The sequence below is a fragment of the Macaca mulatta genome, chromosome 12, assembly GCF_049350105.2.
Source record: "Macaca mulatta isolate MMU2019108-1 chromosome 12, T2T-MMU8v2.0, whole genome shotgun sequence".
NCBI classification, from domain to species: domain Eukaryota; kingdom Metazoa; phylum Chordata; class Mammalia; order Primates; family Cercopithecidae; genus Macaca; species Macaca mulatta.
In genome coordinates, this window is record NC_133417.1 from 133,156,942 (window position 1) to 133,184,859 (window position 27,918).

Here is a 27,918-nt window from a genome sequence, read left to right on the forward strand (position 1 = left end):
CTCCATTTGCTTTGTGATATTTTCTTACCTTGTGAAGTATGTGATCTCTGTGACCCACACCCTATTCGTGCACTCCCTCCCGTTTTGAAAATTGCTAATAAAAACTTTCTAGTTTTATGGCTCGGGGAACATCATGGATCCTGCCGACGTGATGTCTCCCCCGGACACCCAGCTTTAAATTTCTCTCTCTTATGCTCTTTCCCTTTATTTCTCAACCCAGCCGAGACACTTAGGAAATAGAAGAGAACCCACGTTAAACATCGGGAGCAGGTTCTCCCAATAAGATATCTTCTATAACGTTCTCCCAATAAGATATCTTCTATAACGTGCTCCCAATAAGATATCTTCTATAACGTTCTCCCAATAAGATATCTTCTATAACGTGGTGTCATGTGGATATAGAGAACAGTTGGTGATAGAATAGATATCAGTCAAGAAACAACAACAACTCCAGACTCATATGTTTGAGGGACAGGAAGGGTGAAAAAAAATTGAGGAAACTGATAAAGAATGCACATAATGAGACCTCATCTCTCCAAAAAAATAAAAAATATTAGCCAAGCATGGTGACATGTACCTGTAGTCCCAGCTACTCAGGAGGCTGTGGTGGGAGGATTGCTTGAGCTCTGGAGGTTGAGGTTGCAGTGAGCTGAGATCGCACCATTGAATTCCAGCCTGGGCAACAGAATAAAATTCTGTCTCAAAAAAAGAAAAAAAAAAAAAAGTGCAAGGCTTTGAGCCTTTCTTGAGCACATATTGGAAGACATCAGCAGCTGAAGTAAAATACCCTGGGCTGGATGCCAGAGGAGAAAGCCTGGTCAGATATGCTGTTAGGAAGCTTTGGGTGGGTGAGTGTTTGCCAGTACAAACTGCCCTTCGATCATTGACAAAGAGGGTGCCACTTTGCTTTAGTCTGAGAGACCACATAGACACTACAGAAATATGGGTGTCCTGGGACAAGGGAGAGAATGAAGGCATCATTGTTAGTCTGGGTAAATATAAATTTCTAGTCTGCTTTAGGATATATGTGTTGGTGAGATCTCTTACACTTTGGGAAAATGAACTTGTGCTGTAAATGATAATCCAATTGAGTGAACATCTTGAAGAGCTGGTATAAAAGACAGATGTAAGCCAGGGTTAAAAGGAAAGGTTTTAGTTCCAAGATCAAAGGCCAAACAGGGTAATCTACTCTTGCTTGTTGGATGTTGACTACAGCCCTGCCCCTCAGTCAATGTGAGAAGCCTCTTAGTTGAAAGTCACTGAAGTCTTTGTATTTCCTTTCTAAGCTCTCTTACAACTGGAATAATATAGGCATTATTTCCTTAAGAGGACAAGCACTGTCTAAATTCTCAAAACCTTATTTACCCATATTTTTAATGGGATTTATCTTTTTTCATTTTTCTTTTACATTCAATGTTATTCTTTTCCATATATTTATTAACAGAATTTTTCTATGTTTACACAGTTCATACTATAAGTTATTTATTTTAATTTGTAAGTAATTTTCTAAACTAAACCTTTTGCTACATTCATTAAACTCGTTTTAAAAATTGTTATAATCCCTGTAAACTGGTTCAACCATTGTGGAAAACAGTATGGCGATTCCTCAAGGATCTAGAATTAGAAATACCATATGACCCAGCCATCCCACTACTGGGTATATACCCAAAGGATTATAAATCATGCTGCTATAAAGACACATGCACACGTATGTTTACTGTGGCACTATTCACAATAGCAAAAACTTGGAATCAATCCAAATGTCCATCAGTGACAGACTGGATTAAGATAATGTGGCACATATACACCATGGAATACTATGCAGCCATAAAAAAGGATGAGTTCGTGTCCTTTGTAGGGACATGGATGCAGCTGGAAACCATCATTCTCAGCAAACTATCGCAAGAACAGAAAACCAAATACCGCATGTTCTCACTCATAGGTGGGAACTGAACAATGAGATCACTTGGACTCTGGAAGGGGAACATCACACACCGGGGCCTATTATGAGGAGGGGGGAGGGGGGAGGGATGGCATTGGGAGTTATACCTGATGTAAATGATGAGTTGATGGGTGCTGACGAGTTGATGGGTGCAGCACACCAACATGGCACAAGTATACATATGTAACAAACCTGCACGTTGTGCACATGTACCCTAGAACTTAAAGTATAATAATAAAATTGTTATAATCCCAAACAAACATACCTATAACTTTGAAATCTTCAAAATTAAATGTGTAAATTGATACCACTCAAAAATTAGACTTTTATTATCCACTGAAACAAATTTAAGATTGCTTATAGCTTTAGAAGTGAAGTAAATTTTTTACTCATGTGTTAACATCTCTTATCTTAGTTCAGTTTATTATATAATGTGTCTTTTTTTTTTAATATTCCACATTTCTTTTAAATCTTAGTGACAAAATTGCCACTGGGTCCTTTGATAAAACTTGCAAACTCTGGAGTGTAGAAACAGGAAAATGTTACCATACCTTCAGGGGTCATACAGCAGAAATAGTGAGTATATTGAACAATTTATTATTATATTTTATGTTACTGTTTCTTTTTAGGATTCTATTATAAAAGTAGTGGGGCTACTTTTATAATTAGTTTTCAAATTCTACCCCATGTTTTTAGTCTGCCTATATTTATATGGTGGTACCAATACAATTTAAAAATTACTCTAGTTAATATCTTGCAGATTCTATAAAGAATTGTATCCTGTATTGACTAAGTAGACACGTAATATGATACATTTATAAATATAATAACCAATCTTACTTTTTCTTTTTCATTGACTTTTCTTTAAAGTACTGACTCAATGAGGGTCAATTAAGTGATAAAAACAGTTTTTAATATAATTTTTGTTTTGTTTTGTTTTGTTTTGTTTGAGACGAAGTCTCGCTCTGTCGCCCAGGCTGGAGTACTGTGGCCGGATCTCAGCTCACTGTAAGCTCCGCCTCCCGGGTTTACGCCATTCTCCTGCCTCAGCCTCCTGAGTAGCTGGGACTACAGGCGCCCGCCACCTCGCCTGGCTAGTTTTTTGTATTTTTTAGTAGAGACGGGGTTTCACTGTGTTAGCCAGGATGGTCTCGATCTCCTGACCTCGTGATCCGCCCGTCTCGGCCTCCCAAAGTGCTGGGATTACAGGCTTGAGCCACCGCGCCCAGCCTTAATATAATTTTTAAACTACTATATGAAATATTTAGGCTGATTGTTCTCTGTGTATCATTAGAGCCCAAATATGCATGAATAGTCTGGTACTTGAAACAGCTTTCACTATTGGGAAGCCCTTTTCCTTGACCAATTCTGAGATATATCTTATAACAATTAGTGCAATAATTGGCATTCCGTAAGAACAGATGACAGCTCTTAAAAATAAACAGGCTGCTGCTCTTAATGATTAGTAATACCTTAAATGTTTTTAATCAAAGATTTAAATAAGGAAAAATTGATCTGATTTTAACAAATCCCCAAGTTATGTTTTGGCCTGTTAGTGGGGATCACCCCTTTCCCTCCATTTCTGGCCTTCATTAGGTAGAATGATTCTTTAGATATTCAACTCACTTTCCTTGTTGTACTTTGAAGTTACTCTTAAGTGGATAATACCAAAAGAGAATCCACAAATAGAAGGTACCCAATGCAGTAGTGGTATAAAAATAATAGAAACTTTTAAGGGTGAAAGAGAGAAAAGGCTAAAGCAGGAAACAAAATATAACCACTTCTCCCATAATTGTCAGTAGGGAAATATAGCTCAGTACTTTTTGAATTGAACAGAGACATAAAAAGAATGTGCTAATAGCTATTATTAGATGAAGAGGGGAAATTGGTAACAAAGAGTGATAGATCTTTTAATCTCAATATTCACTGGAAAAAAAGATACCTGCTGTGAACCAGAAAAAGCAAACAAGAACATACAGGGGTGGAGGGAGGGAAAGCAAGCCACAGCAGCGACAGCTTTTGCAAATAGTTGGTGACAGCCAATCTGCCAGCAGTGTTCAAGTTCTAGCACCCACACCCACCCCGGGAACTGAGGAACAAGATATGTTATGCCCATACCGTTTATTCCCCGAAGAAGACCACCAGAGTCCAGAGTCAAAGCTAAGCAGCAAGGATCTTTATTACAAGTTCGAACCTGGAGCTCTCACTTGCTCGTGAAACGAGACGGGCAGGAGAGCTCCCCCACTGAGCTCCGAACAATGTTATATAGTCTAAGGAAAGTAGGCATAGAATCATTATACAAATTAGAGGTATGATTGGCTGGAGTTTGAACAAAGCGATTTGGCAAACTATGATTGGTTCCCGCCATTTCTGATATTTCAGTACAACCCTTGAGGCGGAAGAGCAGTTTTACACAAAGGCAGTTAATTATATTGCGTCAGGTTGCACAACCAGTTTATGGCTATCTTGCTTAAACGCACCTTGTGACCTGGCTATCTTACTTAAACATTCCTTGTGACCTGGCCTCAGAAAGAAAAACATGTACTTACAGAACTTACGAAACCTCTGGTACGTGCAGAGATTAGAAAGCAGAACAAAGAGTTTAGCAACATCGGGGGGAGGAAGGGAGGGTACGCATTTTTGTATCTTTGTGTCCTTTCATTTCCCCCTCCCATAAGTAACTGGATGTCCAATCTTGGATTTCCAGAGTCTTATAATGTAGCCTCACTTTCTGGGTGCAGGAGAGGCTGGTGATGGCTACGGAGGACCATTAGTTGGATGGTATCAAACCTTTCTCTGACAAATTGTAAAATTTTATTTACCACACAGGGGCCTATAGTGAATAGAAGTAGTAAAGACATTAGGGGGCCTAAAAGGGGTGCCAGAAGGGAAAACATTGAAGAGCTCCACCAATTGTTAGCGGCTGTAGTGAATTGTTGCTTTTTCATTTCTAAGCTTAGTTTGTGTAGGTGTTGGACCCTTTCCTCAACTAACCCTGACTCATTTATATAGAAACAGCATTCTTCTTTGAGGAACATACAGGTACCTCCTTTCTCAGCTGTGAGTAAGTCTAAGGCTCTGCGGTTTTGAAGGGTGACCTGTGCTAGGGAGGTGAGCTGCCGCTGAAGGGAGGCTAGGGAATAGGCGGAGTCTTCCATAGCAACAGAGAATTGTTGTAACAGCTTGTCGTTTTCTATCATGGAGTGTTGTAGGGCCCCTCCTGCTAACCCCGCTGTGACGACAGAGGTGGTTAAGGATATTCCGGCAATTAGTGGTAGAAAAACTGCTCGTCTATGTCGCGCAGTTTTAGTTGGGGCGGTCCCTGCCCAGCCTATGAACTCTGCCGGGGTTAGCAGTGTCAGTCGGGCAACTAGGGTAACAGGGATACACAACTGTCCGTCAGAGATGCTTTTGGACAGAGTTTTTAACAGAGTCATATTACACCAGAAGAACACACCAGGGGGAGCATATATGGGACTATTAGGGTATGTAGCCGATTGGTTACAGAGGCTGTTGCTAAATGCCGAATAACAATAGGGGTATTTCTCTTGGTATGGGTCATGGTACAGGGCCACATCGGGTATCGTGACTATTGATGAGTTAAAACCTGTATAGTTTGTGGGAGGGGAGGATAGAGGAACAGCCGTTAATGGTGGTCTTCCTAGGGTTGCACACATAAAGCAAGAGGACAGGTCGCCTAAACCGGTGAGGTTGGCGAATGCTAGCCCTTCCTGTAGTAGGGTTAGCCAGGAGAAGGGCTGCAAGTCTTGTGATAGCTTGGTTTCTTGCCTGTGGATTTGTGTATGGATTAAGGGTTGAATCTGGACTAGACTTCTCCACAGATATAAATGGCTACTGGGCCAGGTACTAGTTGATGAGTAATATACTCCCCCATGTTGTGGGGTTGTCCACCGAGAGTCCCATGGGTCTCTAATTATCCAAGTGTAAGTGACGGGAGACTCAGTTTTCTAAAAATACCACCCTTGTTGTTCTCTCCAGTATCGGACAGAGTGCGTCTTACAGTAGCTATATGGGCAACCTGCACTCTGGTGCCACCAATAATTTTTACAATTATATTCAGTTTGATCATATTCAAAACAGATCATGGGTATTGCTGGTTGGGCAATCTGGAACCTAGTGAAATTGAGGTAAACTATAGTATTACACCCTGAGGGGGGGCAGTCTGCGCTAGCTAGCAGTTTACCCGCTTGGGGGGTTTCCCCGGGGTGAGTTTTGTTCTCATAGAGCCAGAACCTCCAGACATAGGGATTAGACGGCGCAGCAGTGAGGAGAGTCAGATGCATAAGGCATAAAAGCATAGGTAAGCTAGACATGGTTACGGTTATGGGGATGACGGCGCAGGGTTAGCTTTAAGGGATTGTTCTTAGCTTTGTCTACAGTCCATGTAACCGGTGCTCCAGAAGGCCCGAGAAGGTCGGATGCTGGGTCCACTGGTTTGACGTGTGTGTAGTGGATCCACGAAGAGATGCCTTCTACCTTGAGAGCGGTGGGAGTAGTCAGGAGTACTTGCAGTGGTCCTTTCCACCTGGGTTGAAGAGTTTCTTGCCGGTGGTGCTTGACTAGGACCCAGTCTCCCGGCTGGAACGGATGAGGCGTCGGCGGAGGTCCTGCCTCGTACAGTTCTCGTAGTCTGGGCCAAATTTCCTGGTGAATTTTCTGTAAGGCTTGTAAGGAGAACAAGAGCTCAGAGACATTTTCAGTTTCAGGTTTGAGTAAGTCATCTTTTAGACTGGGGACCAGGGGTGGGGGTCTGCCATACATGATTTCATATGGTGTGAGGCCCAGTCTGTAAGGGGTATTTCGGGCCCGGAACAGAGCGTAGGGGAGAAGTACTACCCAATTAGCGCCAGTCTCCATGGTCAATTTAGTTAAGGTCTCCTTTAGAGTCCGATTCATCCTTTCTACCTGTCCTGAGCTTTGGGGCCTATAAGCACAATGTAATTTCCAATTTGCCCCAAGAATGGAAGCCAAATCCTGACTTACCTTAGCAACGAAGGCTGGTCCATTGTCTGACCCTATTTGGACGGGAAAGCCATACCTGGGGAGGATTTCTTCCAAAATTTTCTTTGCTACAACCTGAGCAGTTTCTCTCTTAGTTGGGAACGCTTCTGTCCATCCTGAAAAAGTATCTACAAAGACAAGTAAGTACTGATACCCATATTTTCCAGGCTTTATCTCAGTAAAGTCTATTTCCCAATAGATACCAGTCCTAGTTCCTCTACACCTGATTCCTGCGGCGGTCTGGGTTTGGGGGCAAGCGTTGTTCAGTTGGCAGGCTTTGCAATTTGTTGTGACATCGCTGGCCAGTTCAGCTATGCGTCTGATTCTGAACTTGGCGTGCCTGATTAAGTCTATCATTCGCCGGGCACCCAGGTGGGTTGTCCGGTGGATATGTTCCAACACCTGCCGTCCTAATTTTTCTGGTAGGATGGTTTGGTCATTTATATCAGTCCACCACCCATTTTGAACCTGTTTTAGGGGAAGCGTGTCCATCCATTCGCGATCCTGTTCGGTATAGTCGGGAAAACATGGCAAATTTCGCGGGCCAGGATCAGGGAGCTGGAGCGTGAGGAGCTGACTGGGAGCTTTTGCTATGCTCTTTGCGGTTTGGTTGGCTAAGAAGTTGCCTTGAGCAATTGGCGTAGTTGGTTTCTGATGCCCAGGGCAATGTACGATAGCCAATTTCTTTGGTTTCCACAAAGCAGTTAATAGAGCTAGGATCTCTTGCTTGTTTTTTATTTCTTTGCCTTCAGCTGTTAATAGTCCCCTCTCTCTGTAGATGGCCCCATGTATGTGCGCAGTAGCGAAAGCATAGCGGCTATCCGTGTATACTGTTAGTTTTTTCTCTGCCCCTAGGGTGAGGGCCTGTGTGAGTGCTATCAACTCGGCTCTTTGGGCCGATGTCCCTGGAGGCAAGGGTTCCGCCCAGATTACCTCAGTCTCTGACGTTACAGCTGCTCCTGCATACCGCTGGCCTTGGTGGACGTAGCTGCTGCCATCAGTGAACCAGATGAGTTCTGTGTCGGGGAGCGGACGATCTTGCAGGTCCTCCCGCACCCCATGCACCTGAGCCAGTATCTCAGTGCACTCATGGGACGGGGCATCCAAGTCTGGATTTGGCAGCAGTGAAGCAGGGTTTAAAGAGGTTGGGGGCAGAAAAGTTATTCTGAGGGGGTTTAACAGCAGTCCTTGATAGTGGGTGAGCCGGGCGTTACTCATCCATCGGTCCGGCGGCTGCCGGAGGACGCCTTCAATGGCATGCGGGGTTATAACGCGCAACTCTTGCCCCATGATAAGTTTATCAGCGTCTCGGACCATTAGGGCGGTCGCCGCGATTATCCGGAGGCAGGGTGGCCAGCCAGCAGCCACTGAATCTAATTTTTTTGACAAATAGGCAACTGGCCTCTGCCAGGGGCCTAGGTACTGTGTTAACACGGCTTTTGCAACACCCTTACTTTCATCCACGTATAAGTGGAAGGGCTTGGAGACATCAGGGAGCCCCAGCGCGGGGGCTGATAACAAGGCAGTTTTGATTTGCTGAAAGGCCAGCTCAGCCTCTTCCGTCCAATTGAAGGGCTGCCGTTCCTTTGTTGCCTGGTATAGGGGCTTGGCTAACTCAGCAAATCCGGGTATCCATAACCTACAGAACCCTGCCGACCCCAGGAATTCTCTCACTTGCCGTGTTGACTGGGGTCTAGGGATGCGTAGGACTGTTTCCTTTCGGGCTTTGGTTAGCCAGCGTTGCCCCCCTTTTAATAGGTACCCCAGATAAGTTACCTCCGACTTGCAGATCTGAGCCTTTGTTGCTGAGGCTTGGTAGCCTAGCTCCCCCAGAGTCTTCAGGAGGTCCTCAGTCCCTTGAACACAAGTTTCCGGGGACCTGGCCGCTATTAAGAGATCATCAACATATTGCAAAAGAGTTATTTCAGGGTGTTGCCGCCGGTACTCACCCAGATCTTCATGAAGGGCTTCATCGAACAGGGTTGGCGAGTTCTTGAACCCTTGTGGCAGTCTGGTCCATGTTAGCTGACCGTTGATGCCCCTCTCAGGATCCGTCCATTGAAATGCAAAGAGTTCTTGACTTTTGGGAGCCAGAGGAAGGCTGAAGAAAGCGTCTTTTAGATCAAGAACGGTATACCACTGTTTTTCGGGATGTAAGGCACTCAGAAGGGTGTATGGATTGGGCACAGTGGGATGTATGTCCATGACCCTTTTATTAACTTCTCTTAAATCCTGTACTGGCCTGTAGTCCGTACTGTTGGGTTTACGAACAGGTAACAGTGGAGTATTCCAGGATGAGTGGCAAGCCCGTAGGACTCCCTGGTCTAGGAGTCGGTGGATATGGGGCGTAATTCCTTCTCTTGCCTCCAGGGGCAAAGGATATTGCCGAACCCGAACCGGGTCCGTCCCTGGCTTAACTTCCACAAATATGGCAGGTCGATGTTTAGCTAGCCCCAAGCCCCCAGTTTCTGCCCACGCTTCAGGGAAACGCTGGAGCCAAGAGTCAATTTCCTGATCGGGGGGCTTTTGCTCTTGATGGAGTCGGTACTCATCTTCTAAGGTGACAGGATAGATATTGGCCTGTTTTGGGAATCAGTTATCTTGGGCCCTTCTGGCTCAAAGTGGATTTGGGCCCCCATCTTTGTCAGCAAGTCCCTCCCTAGTAGAGGGCAGGGGCTCTCTGGGATGACTAGGAAGGAATGGGAGACTTTTCCCGTTCCTAAGTCTACAGTCCTCTGGGTTGTCCAGGGGTATTTTTTAATGCCTGTGGCCCCGTGCACCCAGGATGTTTTCTTAGACATTTTTCCAATTGGTTTGGTTAGGACTGAGCGTTCCGCCCCAGTATCGACCAAAAAGCGAACTGGGGACCCCTCCACTTGCAAGTTACCCTGGGTTCGGGGAGGGGGTCCGAACCCCGTCCTCCCTAGTCAGAGTCCTGGGTAACGAGTACGGAGGTAGGGTTAGCTGGTCTCCGTTTCTTTGGGCAGTCTTTAATCCAGTGGCCACGTTCCTTGCAATAAGCACACTGATCTTTTTCTAATCCTTGCCTAGGGCCTTGCTTTTTCTGCTTTCTGTTTTGGCTATTTCCTGCCTGGGGGAAAGCTGCTACTAAGACTTTGGTCATTTCTTTGGTTGCCTTGAACTGTTTTTCTTCTGGAGTATCCCTATTATTATAAACTCGCTGGGCCATCTGAAGGAGGTCCTGAATCTGCTTTCCCTCTAAACCTTCTAATTTCTGGAGTTTTCTTTTAATATCTGGTGTTGCCTGGTTTACAAAGGACATTACTACCGCTGCCTGATTTTCCGGTGCTTCCGGGTCCATAGGGGTAAACTGTCTGAAGGCTTCCATTAATCTCTCTAAATACACAGCGGGGCTTTCTGTCTTACCTTGTAACACAGAATATACTTTAGCCAAATTGGTGGGCCTGCGAGCTGCAGCCCGGAGACCTGCCATTAGAGTCTGGCGATAAATGAGCAGTCGTCCCCTACCTTCTGCCGTGTTGTAGTCCCATCTGGGCCGGGTCAAAGGAAAAGCCGCGTTAATGAGGTCAGGATTTGCAGTTGGCTGGCCGTCATCTCCTGGAACCAGCTTTCTGGCCTCAACTTGGATTCTTTCCCGCTCCTCCGTTGTGAACAGGATTCGGAGGAGCTGTTGACAGTCATCCCAGGTCGGCTGGTGAGTAAACATGACACTGTCTAACAACGAGGTTAGATCATTGGGATTATCTGAGAACCGAGCATTTTGGGACTTCCAATTGTATAAATCACTGGTGGAAAAAGGCCAATACATGAGACGGGAGAGACCGGTATCATCGAGCGATCCTATTTCTCTGAGAGGCAGGGCTACAGTGGAGTCAGGGAGTCGGGAAGCTTGGTCCCGCTGTACGCGGCCTCGTGTTCGGCCGGCCGGCCCCCCCAGGTTACTTTCGCTCTCGGCTGCTTCCGCTTCTTGGTTTCCCTCTACGGAAGCACCACCCTGGGGGACTGGGTCCTGCGGGATAAGGTGCGGATATGGTGGGGGAAATGTGGGTTCTAACGTTAGGGGGTCCTGGCTGTCCGGCAGCACAGGGGCCGAGGGAACAGAGGGAGTCCTTTGTCTTGTAGGTCGCGTTACTAGGACCTTGCAAGGCTCAAGGATGAATGGAGTTATCCAGGGCGGTGGGTCTTCCACAAGATTTTGCCACACTAGAATATAAGGAATTTGATCAGGATGTCCTGACTGCTCTGGCAGGAAAATCTTAGTTTTTACCTTAGTAATAATAGAGAGACAGAAAGTTCCTTCGGAGGGCCACCCTACGCCGAAAGAGGGCCATTCTGAACGGCAGAAAGTAACTAGCTTTCCTTTCTTTAGCTCTACGCTTAAGTTATGCCCCCGAGCCTTCACATCCTTAAAATTGGTAACAAGGAGTGAGAGCGGCATGCTATGGTTGTTGCCCATCTTTGGACTGCTCCTACAAAGAGAAGGGGGGACGAAAATGAGTGTGAAGCAGAGGGGAGTATCCGACAGGTCCGGTCCTGGAAGGGGAAGAAAAGGTTTTATGTTTCGTTTTGGGCTTACACTTAACACTTAACAATAACGGACAGACAGTGATAACGATGAGCATTCGCGAGCGTGTGTCGGACTTCCGACCTGAGTCAGACGGGGCAACCAAGGATGGAGGCCCCCAGATGGGCACTGGGGAACGTCTCCCACCAGTCCCGAGTGGCTGTCTTCTAGCGCGTCCGCCAAGACCGTGCCACTTACAGAACAGACCAATACAGATTACAGATTACGGATTTCGCGAAATTTCAGGGAGACAGACAGAGACAAAGACAGAGACAGTGACAAAGCCGGCTTACCTACAGATTAAGATCCGTTGACTTGGGGGTCTGGTGGGCTTGGGGGAAATCCCGGACGAGCCCCCATTTGTTATGCCCAGACCGTTTATTCCCCGAAGAAGACCACCAGAGTCCAGAGTCAAAGCTAAGCAGCAAGGATCTTTATTACAAGTTCGAACCTGGAGCTCTCACTTGCTCGTGAAACGAGACGGGCAGGAGAGCTCCCCCACTGAGCTCCGAACAATGTTATATAGTCTAAGGAAAGTAGGCATAGAATCATTATACAAATTAGAGGTATGATTGGCTGGAGTTTGAACAAAGCGATTTGGCAAACTATGATTGGTTCCCGCCATTTCTGATATTTCAGTACAACCCTTGAGGCGGAAGAGCAGTTTTACACAAAGGCAGTTAATTATATTGCGTCAGGTTGCACAACCAGTTTATGGCTATCTTACTTAAACATTCCTTGTGACCTGGCCTCAGAAAGAAAAACATGTACTTACAGAACTTACGAAACCTCTGGTACGTGCAGAGATTAGAAAGCAGAACAAAGAGTTTAGCAACATCGGGGGGAGGAAGGGAGGGTACGCATTTTTGTATCTTTGTGTCCTTTCAGATACTTAGGACAGACTGTAGAATGCTTGGAAATATTTCTTGAGGATAAGGAAGTTACCTGTAGGTGGGAAAGGGTCCTGTATCCTGCTAATTTATGTACACCTTAAACAAAACAAGAACAAAAGCAGTCTGCTTATTTTAGAAGTAAAATTCATTTACACTCATCCTAAACATTCATGGTGTATTAATCCACCAATAACTCATGCTCTGTTGAAGGTATTTTGCTAGTGACTGGGAATACTGCAGTGAAACATAACTGACCCTTTGACAGCTCTTGCTGTTTGAGAGGCACTGTCCTAAGCCCCTTTACACAGACAGGTATTAGCTTAGTTGTGCCTCATAGCAACCCTAAGAGGAAGGTATTTCCCCATTTTACAGAGTAGGGTACTGAGGCATTGAAAGCTTAAGTAACTTGCCCAAAGTCAAAGAAAAACATAGTGCGTGTCCTTAGAGTGTGACCATTTTCCCACACTCTTTTAGATTCTGGGAAATATTTTCTTTATCTATAATTCCTAGGGAGACGTTCATCTTTTTCAGTCAACATTCATCCAATAAATATTTATTAAATATTGACTATGTGTGGAACCCTGGCCTACATGCTTAGGGTACCTGAGAGAATCTGACACAGTTCTTACTATTTAATAGAAGGAGTGAAAGCATCAGTGGATAAGTTCAAAGATGTGTTGTAAGTGTCAGAAGTGGATGGGGATTTCAGTGTGGACACAGAGGGAGCAGTGTGGCCTCCTGAGCCAGGGAAAGGTGTTCAGGAAAGACTTTCCAGAGGGGTGGCATGTGCATTCCAGGCAGAGCGAGCAGTCCTGGTAAATGCTGAGAAGTGGTGTGTGCCTGAAACTCAGGTGGCTCTGTGTGATCAGAGCAGAACTTCCTGACCCTCCATGTGGTGCCATGTGCAGAATATGCAAATGTGGTTTTGTAGCACACTGAGGGGAGCCGCATGGCCAGAGATGATGGGCAAGGATCCCTGCTGCTGCCCAGCTGCCTGGGTTAACAGTGTCCATGCCTTAGCGCACCTATAGCCCATTCAAATTCAGATCACAGGGTGTGAGCAATTAAAGTGGGAGAGGCAGGCAAGGGCCATATTATGCAGGAGGTTATATACTATGCTAAAGAATTGGATTTTATTTTACAGGTAATGCCACACTGTTGAGACTTTTTGGCTAGGAGATGGTATGATCATCTGCGGTCTTTGGAAAGATTATTTTTGTGCAGTGTGAAAAAGAAATGGGAGGGTGGTAAGATCAGCGTTATTGGCCAGTGGGTGGGGATCTTGCTGCAATCCAAGTGAAAAATGATGAAGGTGTGTTGTAAAGATAGATGAAGAGAATGTGAGTAGAACCTGGTTACTAAGTAGTTATGAGGCATAAAAGCAAAGGGGAACCCAGGATGGATTCCCTGATTTTGTGCTTGCATGATGGGCAGTGCCATTCACAAATTCTGTGCATGAAAGAGGAGGAACAGGTTTGCATCGATACGACTTGTGTGTCTTAGATTGATATAAGCTGCCTGTGTGATAGCCAAACAGAGGCATCCATTTAGCAGTTGGCACTTTAGGGCTGGAACTGAGCAGTGAGGTCTGGGAAAGAGACTTGGATGCATGAGTCACTGGTATCTGGGTGGCAGTAGAAACCAATGAGCAATTGAAATTGCCTAGAGGAAAAGGTAGAGTGTGGAGAGGAGACTGACAGAATCTTGGGAGGATAGAGAAGAGAGAACTTCACATGATACAAAAAGAAAAAAGAAAAACAAGAAGAAAGGGAGGGAAGCTAAAGAACAAAGGAGTCAGTGCTGCAGATGTCAGGGAGGTTAAGTGGGATGACTGACCAAACCTGGATTGGACATTTAGCCAGAGTGGTTTCAGAAGAGTTAAGAGTGAGCAGAAGATGGACAAAAATGATGGTAGACTGTTTCCCAAGAAATTTGGTTGTAAAGGCAGAAGAAGGGTAGCTAAGAGGGGTACATAAGGTCAAGGAAGGATTTACTCAAACATATTTACAGGTCACTGAAAAGCATCTAGTCTAGAGGGAAGGAAAACTAGTGGGCGCATCTCCCCTAGTGGGCGCATCTCCCCTAGTTGTGCAGGGAAGGGGGTCTTAGAATAGATGGAAGGATCCCTCTGCATCTGAGACTGAAGGGAAGGAAAGTAAGATCCAAGTGGGGAAGTTCCTACCTGACAGGAGAGTTTTCTTGGGGAAGTGGTAGGAGGCCAGCTTGTCTGTTGAGGAGGGGTGAGGATGGAAGTAGAGGCAGGAGTGGGGAATGGGAGAATGTATGGAGCCAGAGGCATCTTAAACAAAGTAGGGAATGGTGCTGAGGACTCTGTTGAGGACAGAGGCATAAATGAGCAATACCAGTAACTTTCTGTGCAGTTCTCTTAAGCTACCTTGGCTGGGTGATGAGGCAGGGAGGCAGATGATTGGATAAAATCCTTACCTGATAAAAGTTAATGTTAGGAGTTTGTACGAAAGGTACATTAGATAGATAGGGACTAAGAGTGTCGAGGATAATGGCAGGAGTGATGCTTCCAGGGTGTCAGTTGAATGGGGAGGATGGACCAGGAGAAAAGGCGGATGTCTCAATGAGATGAAAGATCTTCTAGGGGAGGGGAGTGGGAAGGGAAATTGTGACCCTGGATTGGTGAATTGGTGGTGAATCTTCTAGAGAAGATAATACCAAGGTCCATGGTGTGGCCATGGGAGAGACTACTGAAGAGTCGTCTGGGGCATGGGTCTGGGGGAGCTGGATGGATTGCCCATGTGAAGGACACCTAAGACTTGGCATTGAGACTACAAGCCTGTAGTCTCTTGATGAGTGAGGGGCCATGATTGGAAGGACTGTGGTGACAGCAGCAAGGAGAAGGAGAGCCAGATAGCAGGGATCTTGAAGGAGATGGGCTTCACTTTTGTTCATGTTCTTCTGTGGTCTGCAAGTGGCAAAGGGAGCCAGTGCCCCTCCAAGCCTGGGCTGGGTGCTGTGGGAGAACAAGCAGCCTCTTTTCAAGAGGAAGACTCTGAAGGACTCAACCTGGGGATAGCAGGTCACACATATGTGGTGTTTTGTACAAAGAATTAGGCTGAATCTGGTAAGGTAATTGCATCTGGAAAATTTTCTGTGTATAATGAACACTTTGAAACTCTATCTTCCTAAAATTTCTCCCATTTCATGTAATTTAGGTGTGTTTATCATTTAACCCTCAAAGCACATTGGTGGCGACTGGAAGTATGGACACAACAGCCAAATTGTGGAACATTCAGAATGGCGAGGAAGTTTGCACCTTAAGAGTATGTCAATAATGTTAATGAGCCTGTTATTTGTGTTAATTCTTATTCGTGTTTTTGTTACAAAATGAGCTCTAAGTTGGATGTTGTTGAGTTGCTGGTTTTCAGACTGTAGTGGTGAAAGAGTATTCCTACTGGTTTCTGTCTATTCCAAAAGACTTGGGTGGAGGTGCTGGGGAAGTCCAAGGAGCTTTTTATTTTGACTAACTTTAGTCTGCAAAACACATCAACTATAGCTTAGAACCCATCACCATCTCTCTGGCTAAAAGGAAAGCAGGTGGAGGCTGGCACTTTTGCAAGAGGCAGAACTGGAGAACCATGCCAAGAGAATCTTTAAAGCGATTGCTGTGAGCACACTCTCCTCTGCCCGCTGCTCTTTGAACCATCCTTATCACAAAGTCTGAAATGAGAGAGGGGCAAGTGACCAGAGGGAGAAGGTCAAAGGGCTCCGCCCACAGAGTGAGTGCTGGTGGGGTGTGCTCTTGTGTGTCACCACCATGCGCCCAGCACCTCCCGGTGACCTGCCACCCTCCCCTTCCTCCCACCCTCCCCTTCCTCCCACCCTCCCCTTCCTCCCACCTTCCCCTTCCTCCCACCCTCGCCTTTCTCCCACCCCAGCTCAAGTCACTGCAACAAAAATAGGGTGACCCTATGTTGTACTCAGTGGGAACAGCTGGATGGGAAATTCAGTTTCCTTGTCCTTTCAAAACTATAAATACATTTTTAAAAACATGATTTGTTTCCTCAGAAAGCTTTTTCTAAGAAAGTTGAAACATGGACCGAGAAAGAAAAAATTCTCCATTTAAAAATAACAGTAATGGCTTTTCTTTCTTAAATTTGAGCATCTAGCATTATTAGTATAAGTATACTCTTTCTGTTCTCAGTTCTTTTTTTTTTTTTTTTAAACAACAACAACAACAACATTACTATCTCTTCTTTCAGGCAAATGTGCAGGGAAAGGCCCTATTAATGCTGCACTTTCAACTAAAACGACTCCTTTTACAGACTGCCTAAGAGCACTCGAAGGGAGGGGTCCTGCTCGGCACACCTGTCTGCCCCGGAGAGTGCATTTGTTTTGCGTACTTAGAATTCTAATATTCAACTACATGCATTTTTGTCCTTTGAAATCTATCAGAAATATCCAGTTATAAATCAACTTTTCCATTTCTTTGTATTATTTAAAAATATAACTATGTGAATTTACTAAAATAGTGGAGGAATCATGGGCTATACGTACTCCACCCAGGATCCCCTTATCAGAGTTCCCGAATCTGCTCTACAGAGGGGTTTCTTCCCATTGTCTCACAGTTTGATTCACTGACACTAGACAGTAACGAGCTGAACATCAGGCCAAAGGCAGGAATTTATCAATCGATTTCATGTCAAGTTATCCTAATAATTGCCTTTTTAAAAGTAATTAGTTTTATTCCATACACTGTTTACTTTTGCACACCATGCGTTATTAGCCCATGTAGTCCCCAGCTCTGTAGTGTTTCCAAGACAATGTAAAGGACGCCCTCTAGTTTCCCCAAACACAACCTCTTTCTTTTGTTTTTAATCAACATTATTAGGTTAAATGAACTAGCTGTGTGTAAGTCACTAATTTTAGTAAACTCACAGGATTGTGTAGCTAAAACCTAGTTTTCAAACCTTTCCATCACCCCAAAAAGAACCCTGTGCCCACGTGCAGACACTCCTCATCCTCACCCCAGCCAACTGCTGACCTCCCTTCCTGGAGCTCGGCCTTCTCCAGCATTTCCTTTTAGACTATGATATTGTACACTTGCAGAAATTGTTTTATCTGCCGGTATACTTGACGGTATCTGCTCTTTTTCTAGGGACATTCTGCCGAAATCATCTCCTTGTCATTTAACACCTCAGGAGACAGAATCATTACGGGGTCTTTTGATCATACAGTTGTAGTGTGGGATGCTGATACTGGAAGGTAATTCTTAGTTCTTAAGCATTGTTTTAACCTGGATCAGGGGGTTCAGAAAACCCTCTGTTTTTTATTAGCTTAAGCTGCTCTCTATTAACTCTGCTGTGGGTTCCATAAAAATAGGACATATTGAAAATGTAAATTAATTCATTCTTTAATGATATTTCTGATTCACAAAATATGTGCATTCTTGGAATTCAGAGCAAATAATGACAAATAGCAACATAAAAGGAGAATGTTAGCAATAGTCTGGTTACATAGCTACTATTTGTTCCAGGGATAATCAAATTTCAATGGCTTGTCATTATGTTAGGCATGAATATCATGTATAAATAAAACTCTTAGTTAATTTCCCAAATTTAATTTAGTCCAAGAACTTCAACTTCCTTCCTAATGATTTTTGGTCGTAGTTGCTAGGAAGTTAACTAAATTAGCATATTTGTGTTGGAAAACTACTCTTGGATTTGTCTGTGATTTAATAGAGGGGCTAATTATCAGGGGTGCCGACCAAGATGTATGCAACAAGAAATGACAGAGAAAGAAGGACCTTTCAGTTACTTGACATGTGGTTTCTGAACAACCAGGGTGCACTCGTCTGGTGTAAGAATACTTCTTACGGCTTTTACTATTTGTTACCCATTTCTTTTTGAAATGTTGCCTTAAGTAGCATTATTTTGATAGTTTAAAATCTAAGTACATTTTTGTTGAAATGATATTATTTATTTATTTGAGACAGAGTCTCGCTCTGTCTCCCAGCCTGGAGTGCAGTGGCGCGATCTCGGCTCACTGCAAGCTCCGCCTCCCGGGTTCGCGCCATTCTCCTGCCTCAGCCTCCCGGGTAGCTGGGACTGCAGGCACCCGCCGCCATGCCCGGAGAATTTGTTTGTATTTTTAGTAGAGGTGGGGTTTCACCGTGTTAGCAAGGATGGTCTCGAACTCCTGATCTTGTGGATCCACCACCTTGACCTCCCAAAGTGCTGGGATTACAGGCGTGAGCCACTGCGCCCTGCCGAAATGAAATTATTAGTTTCTTTTTGAGCACTAGTAAAGCCGTATTTGTTTTGTCATCAAATATATTATTTTATAAAAACCAAAATTTAGATTAGCTTACACAGATGGGCTTGGCCTCGTTATTCATGTGCATATACTGAAGTAAGATATCTTTCACTAATTTTAATTATTTTTGTGTTGTAGGAAGGTAAATATCTTAATTGGTCATTGTGCTGAGATTAGCAGTGCCTTATTCAACTGGGATTGCTCTCTAATATTAACTGGCTCTATGGACAAAACCTGCATGGTGAGCTAAATAAATAAATATCTTTGCTTTATATTGTGTCTATACTCTTTACTGTGTCAGATATCCATTGTAACATTAACAAATTTCAAACGTGATATAAAATTAAGATATTAATTTACAAATAATAATTGGTAATTTTTTAAATTTCAAGTTTTGGATTTTCCAAATTGAAGGAATTGTGATGTAGTAAAGCAATTTGAATTTCTTCAAGTATATTAAATATCTTATTTGAGAAGGCATTTTATTTTTATTTAATATCCCACTTTTCATTTATAGAACTTCAATTAGTAGAGTGACCGTCAAGGAGCCTCAAACACAATGTTTCCTTGTCCCTAAGTTTCTATACTTAAAAAATGGTTACTAAGAGATTATACTATGGAATTATCATTTGTTTATGTAACAAATATATAACAATTTTATAATGTACTTTTCATTTTCCGACATTGTCATTTTATATGAAGCTCCTAATCATTTGATGTCCTTCCTACAAAAAGAGCAAAACTCTTCCCCAACCAGTAAAGCATACACGTTGAGATATTTTTTCTTTCTTTAATGTAGTGGCAGATTCTAAATGTCTGACTTTGGTTTTCTCTGTGATTAGGGTGTGCCTTCCTTGATGGTTGGCTGTGGTCTCTGGTCATGAATCAAAGTAAATCTAACCGAACATGCGAGAATTACACAAGTAATTTTTGCACAGTTACTTAACCAGCCCTAAGCATGTCATGAAGACCACTGGCCATCTTCACACTTGAGACAGAAAGTCATAGTCTTTTTTTTGTTTTTTGTTTCTTTTAATTGTAGCTGTGGGATGCTACAAATGGCAAATGTGTGGCAACCTTAACAGGCCATGACGATGAAATACTAGACAGCTGCTTTGATTACACTGGAAAGCTTATTGCAACTGCTTCAGCCGATGGTAGGTGATCTGTTCATACTTTTAATTTTTGGAGAGATTTATGCTTTGCTTGATGACCATGCATGATTCTACACTATGGGTCATTTCTCTGATGACCAGCTATGATTAAAAACCATGTCTCATCTCTGTGGTGACCATGTATGGCACAATAGTATGTCTATATCATATAGCTGATAACCACATGTAATGTTATACAATGTCTGTGTCACCTGCTAGATAACCAGGTATATGAGGTCTTTGTCATCTTCTTAATACCTGTATATGATGCTATATTCTAGGTCATCTCCATGATTATTAGTATTATTATTATTTTGAGATGGAGTCTCACTCTATTGCCCAGGCTGGAGTGCAGTGGCGCGATCTCGGCTCAATGCAACCTCCGCCTCCCAGGTTCGAGCAATTTTCCTGCCTCAGCCTCCCAAGTGGCTGGGAATACAGGCATGCACCACCATGCCTGGCTAATTTTTGTATTTTTAGTAGAGACGGGGTTTCTCCATGTTGGCCACACTGGTCTAGAACTCCTGACCTCAGGTAATCCACCTGCCTTGCCCTCCCAAAGTGCTGGGATTACAGGCATGAGCCACCGCGCCCGGCTTCCCTGATTATTATGTATGATGTTACCCTATGTTGGCCTTGTCAACTTAATTGCCATCAATGGTGCTATAATCTCCCTTATAACCACATGTGCTGTTCCACTGTGTCTACCACATTTTTGTGATAAGCATACATGATGCTATGCTATACACTGTCTCTTTGATTACCACTGTGATTCTACACTATAAGTCATCTTATTGATAACCATACATGGTGCTATCCTAGGTGTGCTTCAATCCTGTGACAGTCACATGTGATACTACACTATATCTGTCATCTCCCTGTGGCTCACATGTGACATGATATTGTGTCTGTCTTATCACCCGAGGATCATGTTTATTTCTATGCTGTATCTGCATCATCTTGTTGAAAGTTGAATATTATGCTACACCGTGTTTTCATCTACCCCTTTAAAACCACATTTGACGCTGGGCCATATCTACATCATATCCTTGATAATCATATATGATGCAAAACCTTGAGTCATCTTGCTGACAAATATGTATGATACTAACTCTGTGTCCACATCATCTCATTGAAGCCACATGCAATGCTATACGACGTCTTTATTCTCTCAGTGACAACCATCTGTATTGGTGTATTATGCATGCATCATGTCCTGGATAACATTTTATGATACTGAACAACAAGTCATTCCCATGACAAACATATATGATGCTGTATTATGTGTCATCTCTTTGACAACCACATGTGATGATTCATAGTGTCTGCACTATTTCCCTGGCAAGTATTTATGGTGCGACTCTATGTCTGCAGCATATTCCTGACAAACATGTGTTAACACTATACAACTTCTACATTATCTCCCTGACAATTTCCTATTTTACACTGAACTATGTCTACACTATATCCTTGATAACCACATGGTACTATACTATGTCTCCATCATCCTATGTCTCCTTGGCAAGCATATGTGATGCTATACTAAGTCTATGTTATATCATGGCATCACATACCATGCGTGATGCTATTCTATGAGGCATAGAATATGAAGTATGAACTATGTGTCATCTTCCTGAAGACACAGGTGATGCTAAACTACATCAATACCATCTACCTGATAATCACGTATGAAGCTACACCAAGTCTATGTTATCCATCTGACGACCACATATGATGCTATATTTTATCTATGTCATGTATCTGACTACTATGTTTTAATTTACACTGTTTGTTATCCTCTTTATAATAATGTATGGTAGTATACTATATCTTTATCCTATTCTTTATAACCATGTATGATACTGTTCCATATCTTAGTATTTCTTGGAAATCCATGTATGATGTTATAGTATTTATACCTCATTGCCCTGGCCAACATGGTCTGCAGGGTCCACTATATCACATCGCCACCTTTAGAAAGGTGGTGATATTTTATGTATATATCCTATTGGTTCTGTTTTGTACATATGTATATATCCTATTGGTTCTGTTTTATACATATATCCTATTGTATTTTATATGTATATCCTATTGGTTCTGTTTTATCCTATATATAATTATATATATTTTATATATTTATATATTGTATATATTTATATATTTTATATATTATATATTTATACTTATTATACTATATTTACTCTATGTATAATTCTGTTTATACTATATATAAATATATAACCAATAGTATATAAATACACACACACACATATAGTATGTAACCAATATTATATAAGTATACACACATACATATTTATATATGAAGGCTGAGAAATCTTGCGATATGCCATCTGCAAGCTGGAGAATCAGGAAAATCAGTGGTGTAATTCAGTCCAAGTCTGAAAACCTAAAAACTTGGGGAACCAATGGTGTAACTCTTAGTCTGAGGCCAAAAACTTGAGAGAACTGAGGAGGGCACTAGTGTCAGTCTTGGAGTCTGAGGATCTGAGAACCAGGAGCTCTGATGACCGAGGGCCAGAGAAGATGAAGATGGATGTCCCAGCTCCAGAAGAGAGAAGAATTTCATCCTTCCTCCACCTTTTGTTGTATCTGGGTCCTCAATGGATTGGATGATACCTGCCCACATTGGTGAGGGTGGCTCTTCTTTACTCAGTCTAACACCCTCACAGACACACCCAGAAATAATGTTTTAACAACTACCTGGGTATCCCTTAACACAGTCAAGTTGATGCATAAAATTAACCATCACAATGCCACACTGTGTCTGTGTATAACCTGTTACCCACATATGACACTATACTATATGTGCATCATCTCCCTGATAACCAAATACATTGTCATGATGTTTCTGAGTTATCCTAAAGCATGCGTTATGCCTACCTTATTCTTTGGTAGTCATATATGATGTTGTACTATGACAATTTCCTTGATGATCATGTATGATGCTATATAATATATGCATCATGGCCAGGTGTGGTGGCTCATGCCTGTAATTTCAATACTTTGGGAGGCCAAGGTGGGAGGATCGCTTGAGGCCAGGAGTTTGAGGCCAGCCTGGGCAACATAGGGAGACCCCATCATTACAAAATATTAAAACAAAATTAGCCAGGTGTGGTGGCGTGCACCTGTAGAACTAACTACTCAGTAAGCTGAGGAAAATAACTTAAGCCTAGGAGTTCAGGGTTACAGTGAACTATGATTATGCCTCTACACTCCAGTCTGAGTGATAGAGCAAGACCCTGTCTCCTTGATGAATATATTCGTTGATGAACACACACACACACACACGCACACACACACACACCCCTCATATTCTAGACAGCCATATGTGGTGTTACATTATTTGAAATATATTGGACAACGATGTGTTATGTTATATTATTGCTATATCACCCCTTTAATAACCCCATAAGATGCTATGTTACTTTATACTATTTCTGCATCATATTCGTAATAACCATTTATTACACTAGGCTACAATTAATCTCCAGGACAAACATATATGATACTACACTATGTCTGTGCCATTTGGAAAACAGGGTATGATGATACAATATTTTTGTGTTACTTTCCTGACCACTTAATTTATGATGCTGCAATATGTCTGCTTCATTTTCATGATAAGCACCTGTGACATTACAACATACCTGTGTCAAATCCATGGTATCTTCATATGACACAAAATTATATGTCATCACCCAGATACCTTTTTTTTCTGTATCCAATCATCCATGAGACCCCGATGCCTTGTATGGCACTATGCTATGTGTCATCTCCCTGATAATGTATGACACCGCCCTATATCTGCATTATGTCTCTGACAACCTAAGTAAGCTTATACTATTTTTTGAGCCATATCCTTGACAATTGTATATGAAGCTATACTATGTCTCATCATGTTCTTGACAATGGAAGAAACTATGCTATGCTTGCATATATTTAAGAATCATGTATAATGTTATATATATGTGTGTATATATACAAACATGTTTGTATATATACACACGTATATACATATATACATGTGTATATGTATACCCATACATATATATGTATATATACACACATACATACTATGTGTATATATACATATATATGCGTGTATATATATTATATTTATATATAATATATATGTTATATATACACGCATATACATAACATTATACATGATTATATATTATGTGTATATATATTACATTCCGAGATACTGGGAATTAGAACTTCAACATATGAATTTTAAAAGGACACAATTCAGCATACAATAATATCACATATGACATACTGTGTATTTGCTTCTTCTGCCTGAAGACTGAATATTATTTTATGTTTTTATAATCTTCTTGAAGCCACTTAAATTACACTGTAACTTCATCATGCCCTTTGCAAAGGACTGTGCTACACCTTATGGGTGACACAGCCTAGTTATTTAAGGATGATGCTACAATATATTTACTTTGTCTCCCTGATGATCATTTTATTTGTTAGAACGTGTTTTCATCCTCTCCTTGGCAACAACTTATAATTCTCCACTATGTCTGTGTCATTGCCTTGATAACCACATGTACTCTTTCTGTATCATCTTTCTGACTACCACATATGATGCTGATTAATATGTGTCTTATATCCCTGATAGCCACATGTGATGCTCTCTTACCTCTTACCTTTCTGTAGGACCTTTATGAGATTACACTATGTCTACGTCATCTCCCTGATGGCCACAAATGGCAGCTGCATTACATGTGTGCCATCTCCCTGACCACATGTGCCTCTACGCTGTCTGATTCATCTTTCTCATGACCATATATCCTGCTTCACTACGTGTAGATCCTTTCATGACAACAGTTTTTGGCTCTGTGCCGTGTCTGTGTGTGTCTATGTGTCCATACTGTGCTACACTATGCTCTGCTCTGCTATGCCATATCATACCATACCATACTATACTGACTTATGTGTATACGTTGTCTTTTTTGGAACCAAGTATAATGTTACATTCTGCCTCATCTCCATGGTCAACATGTATGATGTTATGTGATACCGAGGTCGTCTTCTTTCTCTTTTTCTTTTTTCTTTGAGACAGAGTCTCGCTCTGTTGCCCAGGCTGGAGTGCAGTGGCATGATCTTGGCTCACTGCAACCTCCACCTCCCAGGTTCAAGCGATTCTCCTGCCTCAGCCTCCCGAGTTATGTCATGTTCTTGGTAATCATGTATGATGTTATCCAGTGTGTTATCTCTTTGATCACTGGATGTGATGCTAAACTATGCCTGTGTCATCTGCTGTCAACAATATGTTATGCTGCATACTGTGTTCCTTATCTTCTTGATGATCATGTATGATGCTGCACTGTCTGGTATGTCTGTTTCATATCACTGGAGGCCTGGACATTGCTACACTTTGTCTTCATCATCTCAGTGATGACTGCCTATTGCGCTTCATTTGTATTCTTCATTTCCTTGAAAACAGAAATGTTTTCCTATGTCTGTGTCACCTTGTTGAAAACCACACCTAAGCTATACTGCTGTCACCCCCTACCTGTTAATCATGTAGGATGGTATATTCTGGGTTATCTCCTTGGTGATCATATAAAAGGCTGCCATGTGTCTGCAATGATAAACATGCTAATTGTGGACTGTGCTCTCATATGTTTGCATCTATGTGTCTTAGACAACTATGTATGCTACAATATCACTCCAAATCTCCTTGGCAACCATATGTGATGCCACATTTTGGGTCCTATCACTGATGGTCATGTTTGATGCCCCAAGACATCTGCATCATCTCTGACCACTATGTGTTGTACAATATTATCACTGCGTATAGCATCCTAAATGCTACAAAGGAGCGTGTAACATTTGACAAGCATGTATATTGCTAAACTATTTCTCTGTCATCTCCTTTACAATCGCAATTGTGTATGAGTCTGTACTATATCTGAATCATCTCCTAGATAACAAAGTGACGTGCAATTTTAGGATTCGTCTTTCAGAACCACACATGAGAAGACCATCTTGATGATGATTTGTGACACTATCCTTTGCTTGGGTCTTGGTATCACCACATATTGTGTTAAAACATGACTGCATGATATCATTCATATCCACATGTGATGTTATACTATGTGTACTTCATTTCCTTAAAAACTATAGATGATATTATACTAAGTTATTGCCTTTATAACCATGTGGTATACCTCCCTATTTCTGAGTCATCACCTTGATAACCACACGTGACATTATATTGTCCCTTTCATCATGGGTAATGTTTTTGTCCTTGGTAACCACATATGATGCCTGCTGTTTATACAGACCAGCTCCTTTGTGATATTTATGATGCCATAATATAGGTTATTTCCATGAGGAAAACCTACAGTGCTACATTTGTGTAAGTCATCTCCTTGATATTCATGTATAATGGTATCCTATGTGCCATTTTAAAATTACCATATGTGATGGTACTCTACATGTACATCATCCCTCTGATGACCATGTGATACTGTAAGTGTGTCATCTCCTTGGAACTAGGTATGGTTCTAAAAATCAATCTTTGTAGAGTCCTTGTACACCACATATATCCCTGCACTATGCATATGTCATGCTCTTGATGGCCACTAGTATGCTACAGTGTCTCTGTCATCTCCCTGATGATCATGTATGACATTACAACATGTCTACACCTTCTGCCAGAAGATAGTCATCCTATCTATCTATCTATCTATCTATCTATCTATCTATCTATCTAATCTATTGAGAGAGTCATCTCTCTCTCTCTTTCTCTGCATTAGGTCTGCTCATGTTCCTAAAGGCCTTTATAATGCAACAATATTTCTGTGGCCTTTCTTTGATAAACACGTAGGACCTCACATCACATCTGTGTCTACCTCATTTACTTTATAACCATGAGTGACACTGTACTATGTCTGCACCACCTCCTTGATAAACAAATATGGTGCTATACTGCATCTTCATCATCTTTATAACCATGTATGATCTTGGAACCTGGTCTTTTCCCTGATCCCGTACTGAGGATTATCCTATATTTTGGGTCATTTCTCTGACCATAATGTATGATGCTACAATATGTCTGCATCATAAACTTGATAACCATGGATGGTGCTGCAATACTACATGCACCATCTCTTTGATAACCACAAACGATTCTCTACTATGTGTACCACAGCTCCTTTACAATCATTGATGATCTATTTTATTTGTCACCACTTCGATTACTACTTATGATTCAACACTGAGCCATCATGTTGATATCCATATATGATGCCACTCTGTGTCATCTCTTTGAAAACCATGTATGATGTTACACTCTGTGGACCTTACATCCAAGAAGACTACATATGATGTTACACTAGATTATGTCATCTCCCTTATCCCCCCATTTGGCATTATATTGTCTGTCTTCCTCATCTCACTGATGATCACTTATGAGGATACATGATGTCTGCTTCACTGTCTGCATTAATATGTATGGTGCTATATCTTATCAGAGTCATCACCTTGAAAACCACCCACGATGCTACATGTTTTCATCACCATCTTGAAATTTATGCTGGATTCAATACAATATCTGTTTTAGATAATGTTGCACCTTTGCCAATCACATGTTTGCGTCATTGATAATCATATATAATTCTAGGCTATAGCCCACCATGACAACCACATATCATGCTATACTATGTCTGTATCACCTTTTAACATACTATATATGTTGTTACATTATGACTTTTTCACCTCCTTGAGAGCCATGTATGATACTGCTGTACTATGGCTAAACTTCCTGATGACAGTGATGCTACATAATGTCTGCATCATACCCTTGACAAAAACATGTGGTGCCACACTCTGTCTGCATCATAATTTTATTAAGTATGTGTTATGGTATAGTATTACTGCAGCACACTTTGACAAATATATGATGCTCTGCTTTAATTCATGTCGTGTAGTGATGTAAACTATATTTGCATCCTTTACTTGATGACAATATATGATGCTATACTATGATTTTATTATTTCCACAATATTCTCAAATGACAATCTATTATGGGT

General features: G+C 42.1%; 1 protein-coding gene across 1 annotated transcript in view; it reads left to right on the top strand.

Moving 5' to 3' along the window:
* The window catches only part of DAW1 (dynein assembly factor with WD repeats 1), a 51,945-nt gene that overhangs the window by 12,238 nt on the left and 11,789 nt on the right, over positions 1-27,918 (top strand). Inside the window, exons 5-9 of the mRNA XM_077956665.1 lie at positions 2,419-2,518; positions 15,589-15,696; positions 17,532-17,638; positions 18,827-18,929; positions 19,731-19,845. Of these exons, the coding sequence (XP_077812791.1) occupies positions 2,419-2,518; positions 15,589-15,696; positions 17,532-17,638; positions 18,827-18,929; positions 19,731-19,845 (533 nt within the window). The remainder of the gene's footprint in view (positions 1-2,418; positions 2,519-15,588; positions 15,697-17,531; positions 17,639-18,826; positions 18,930-19,730; positions 19,846-27,918) is intronic.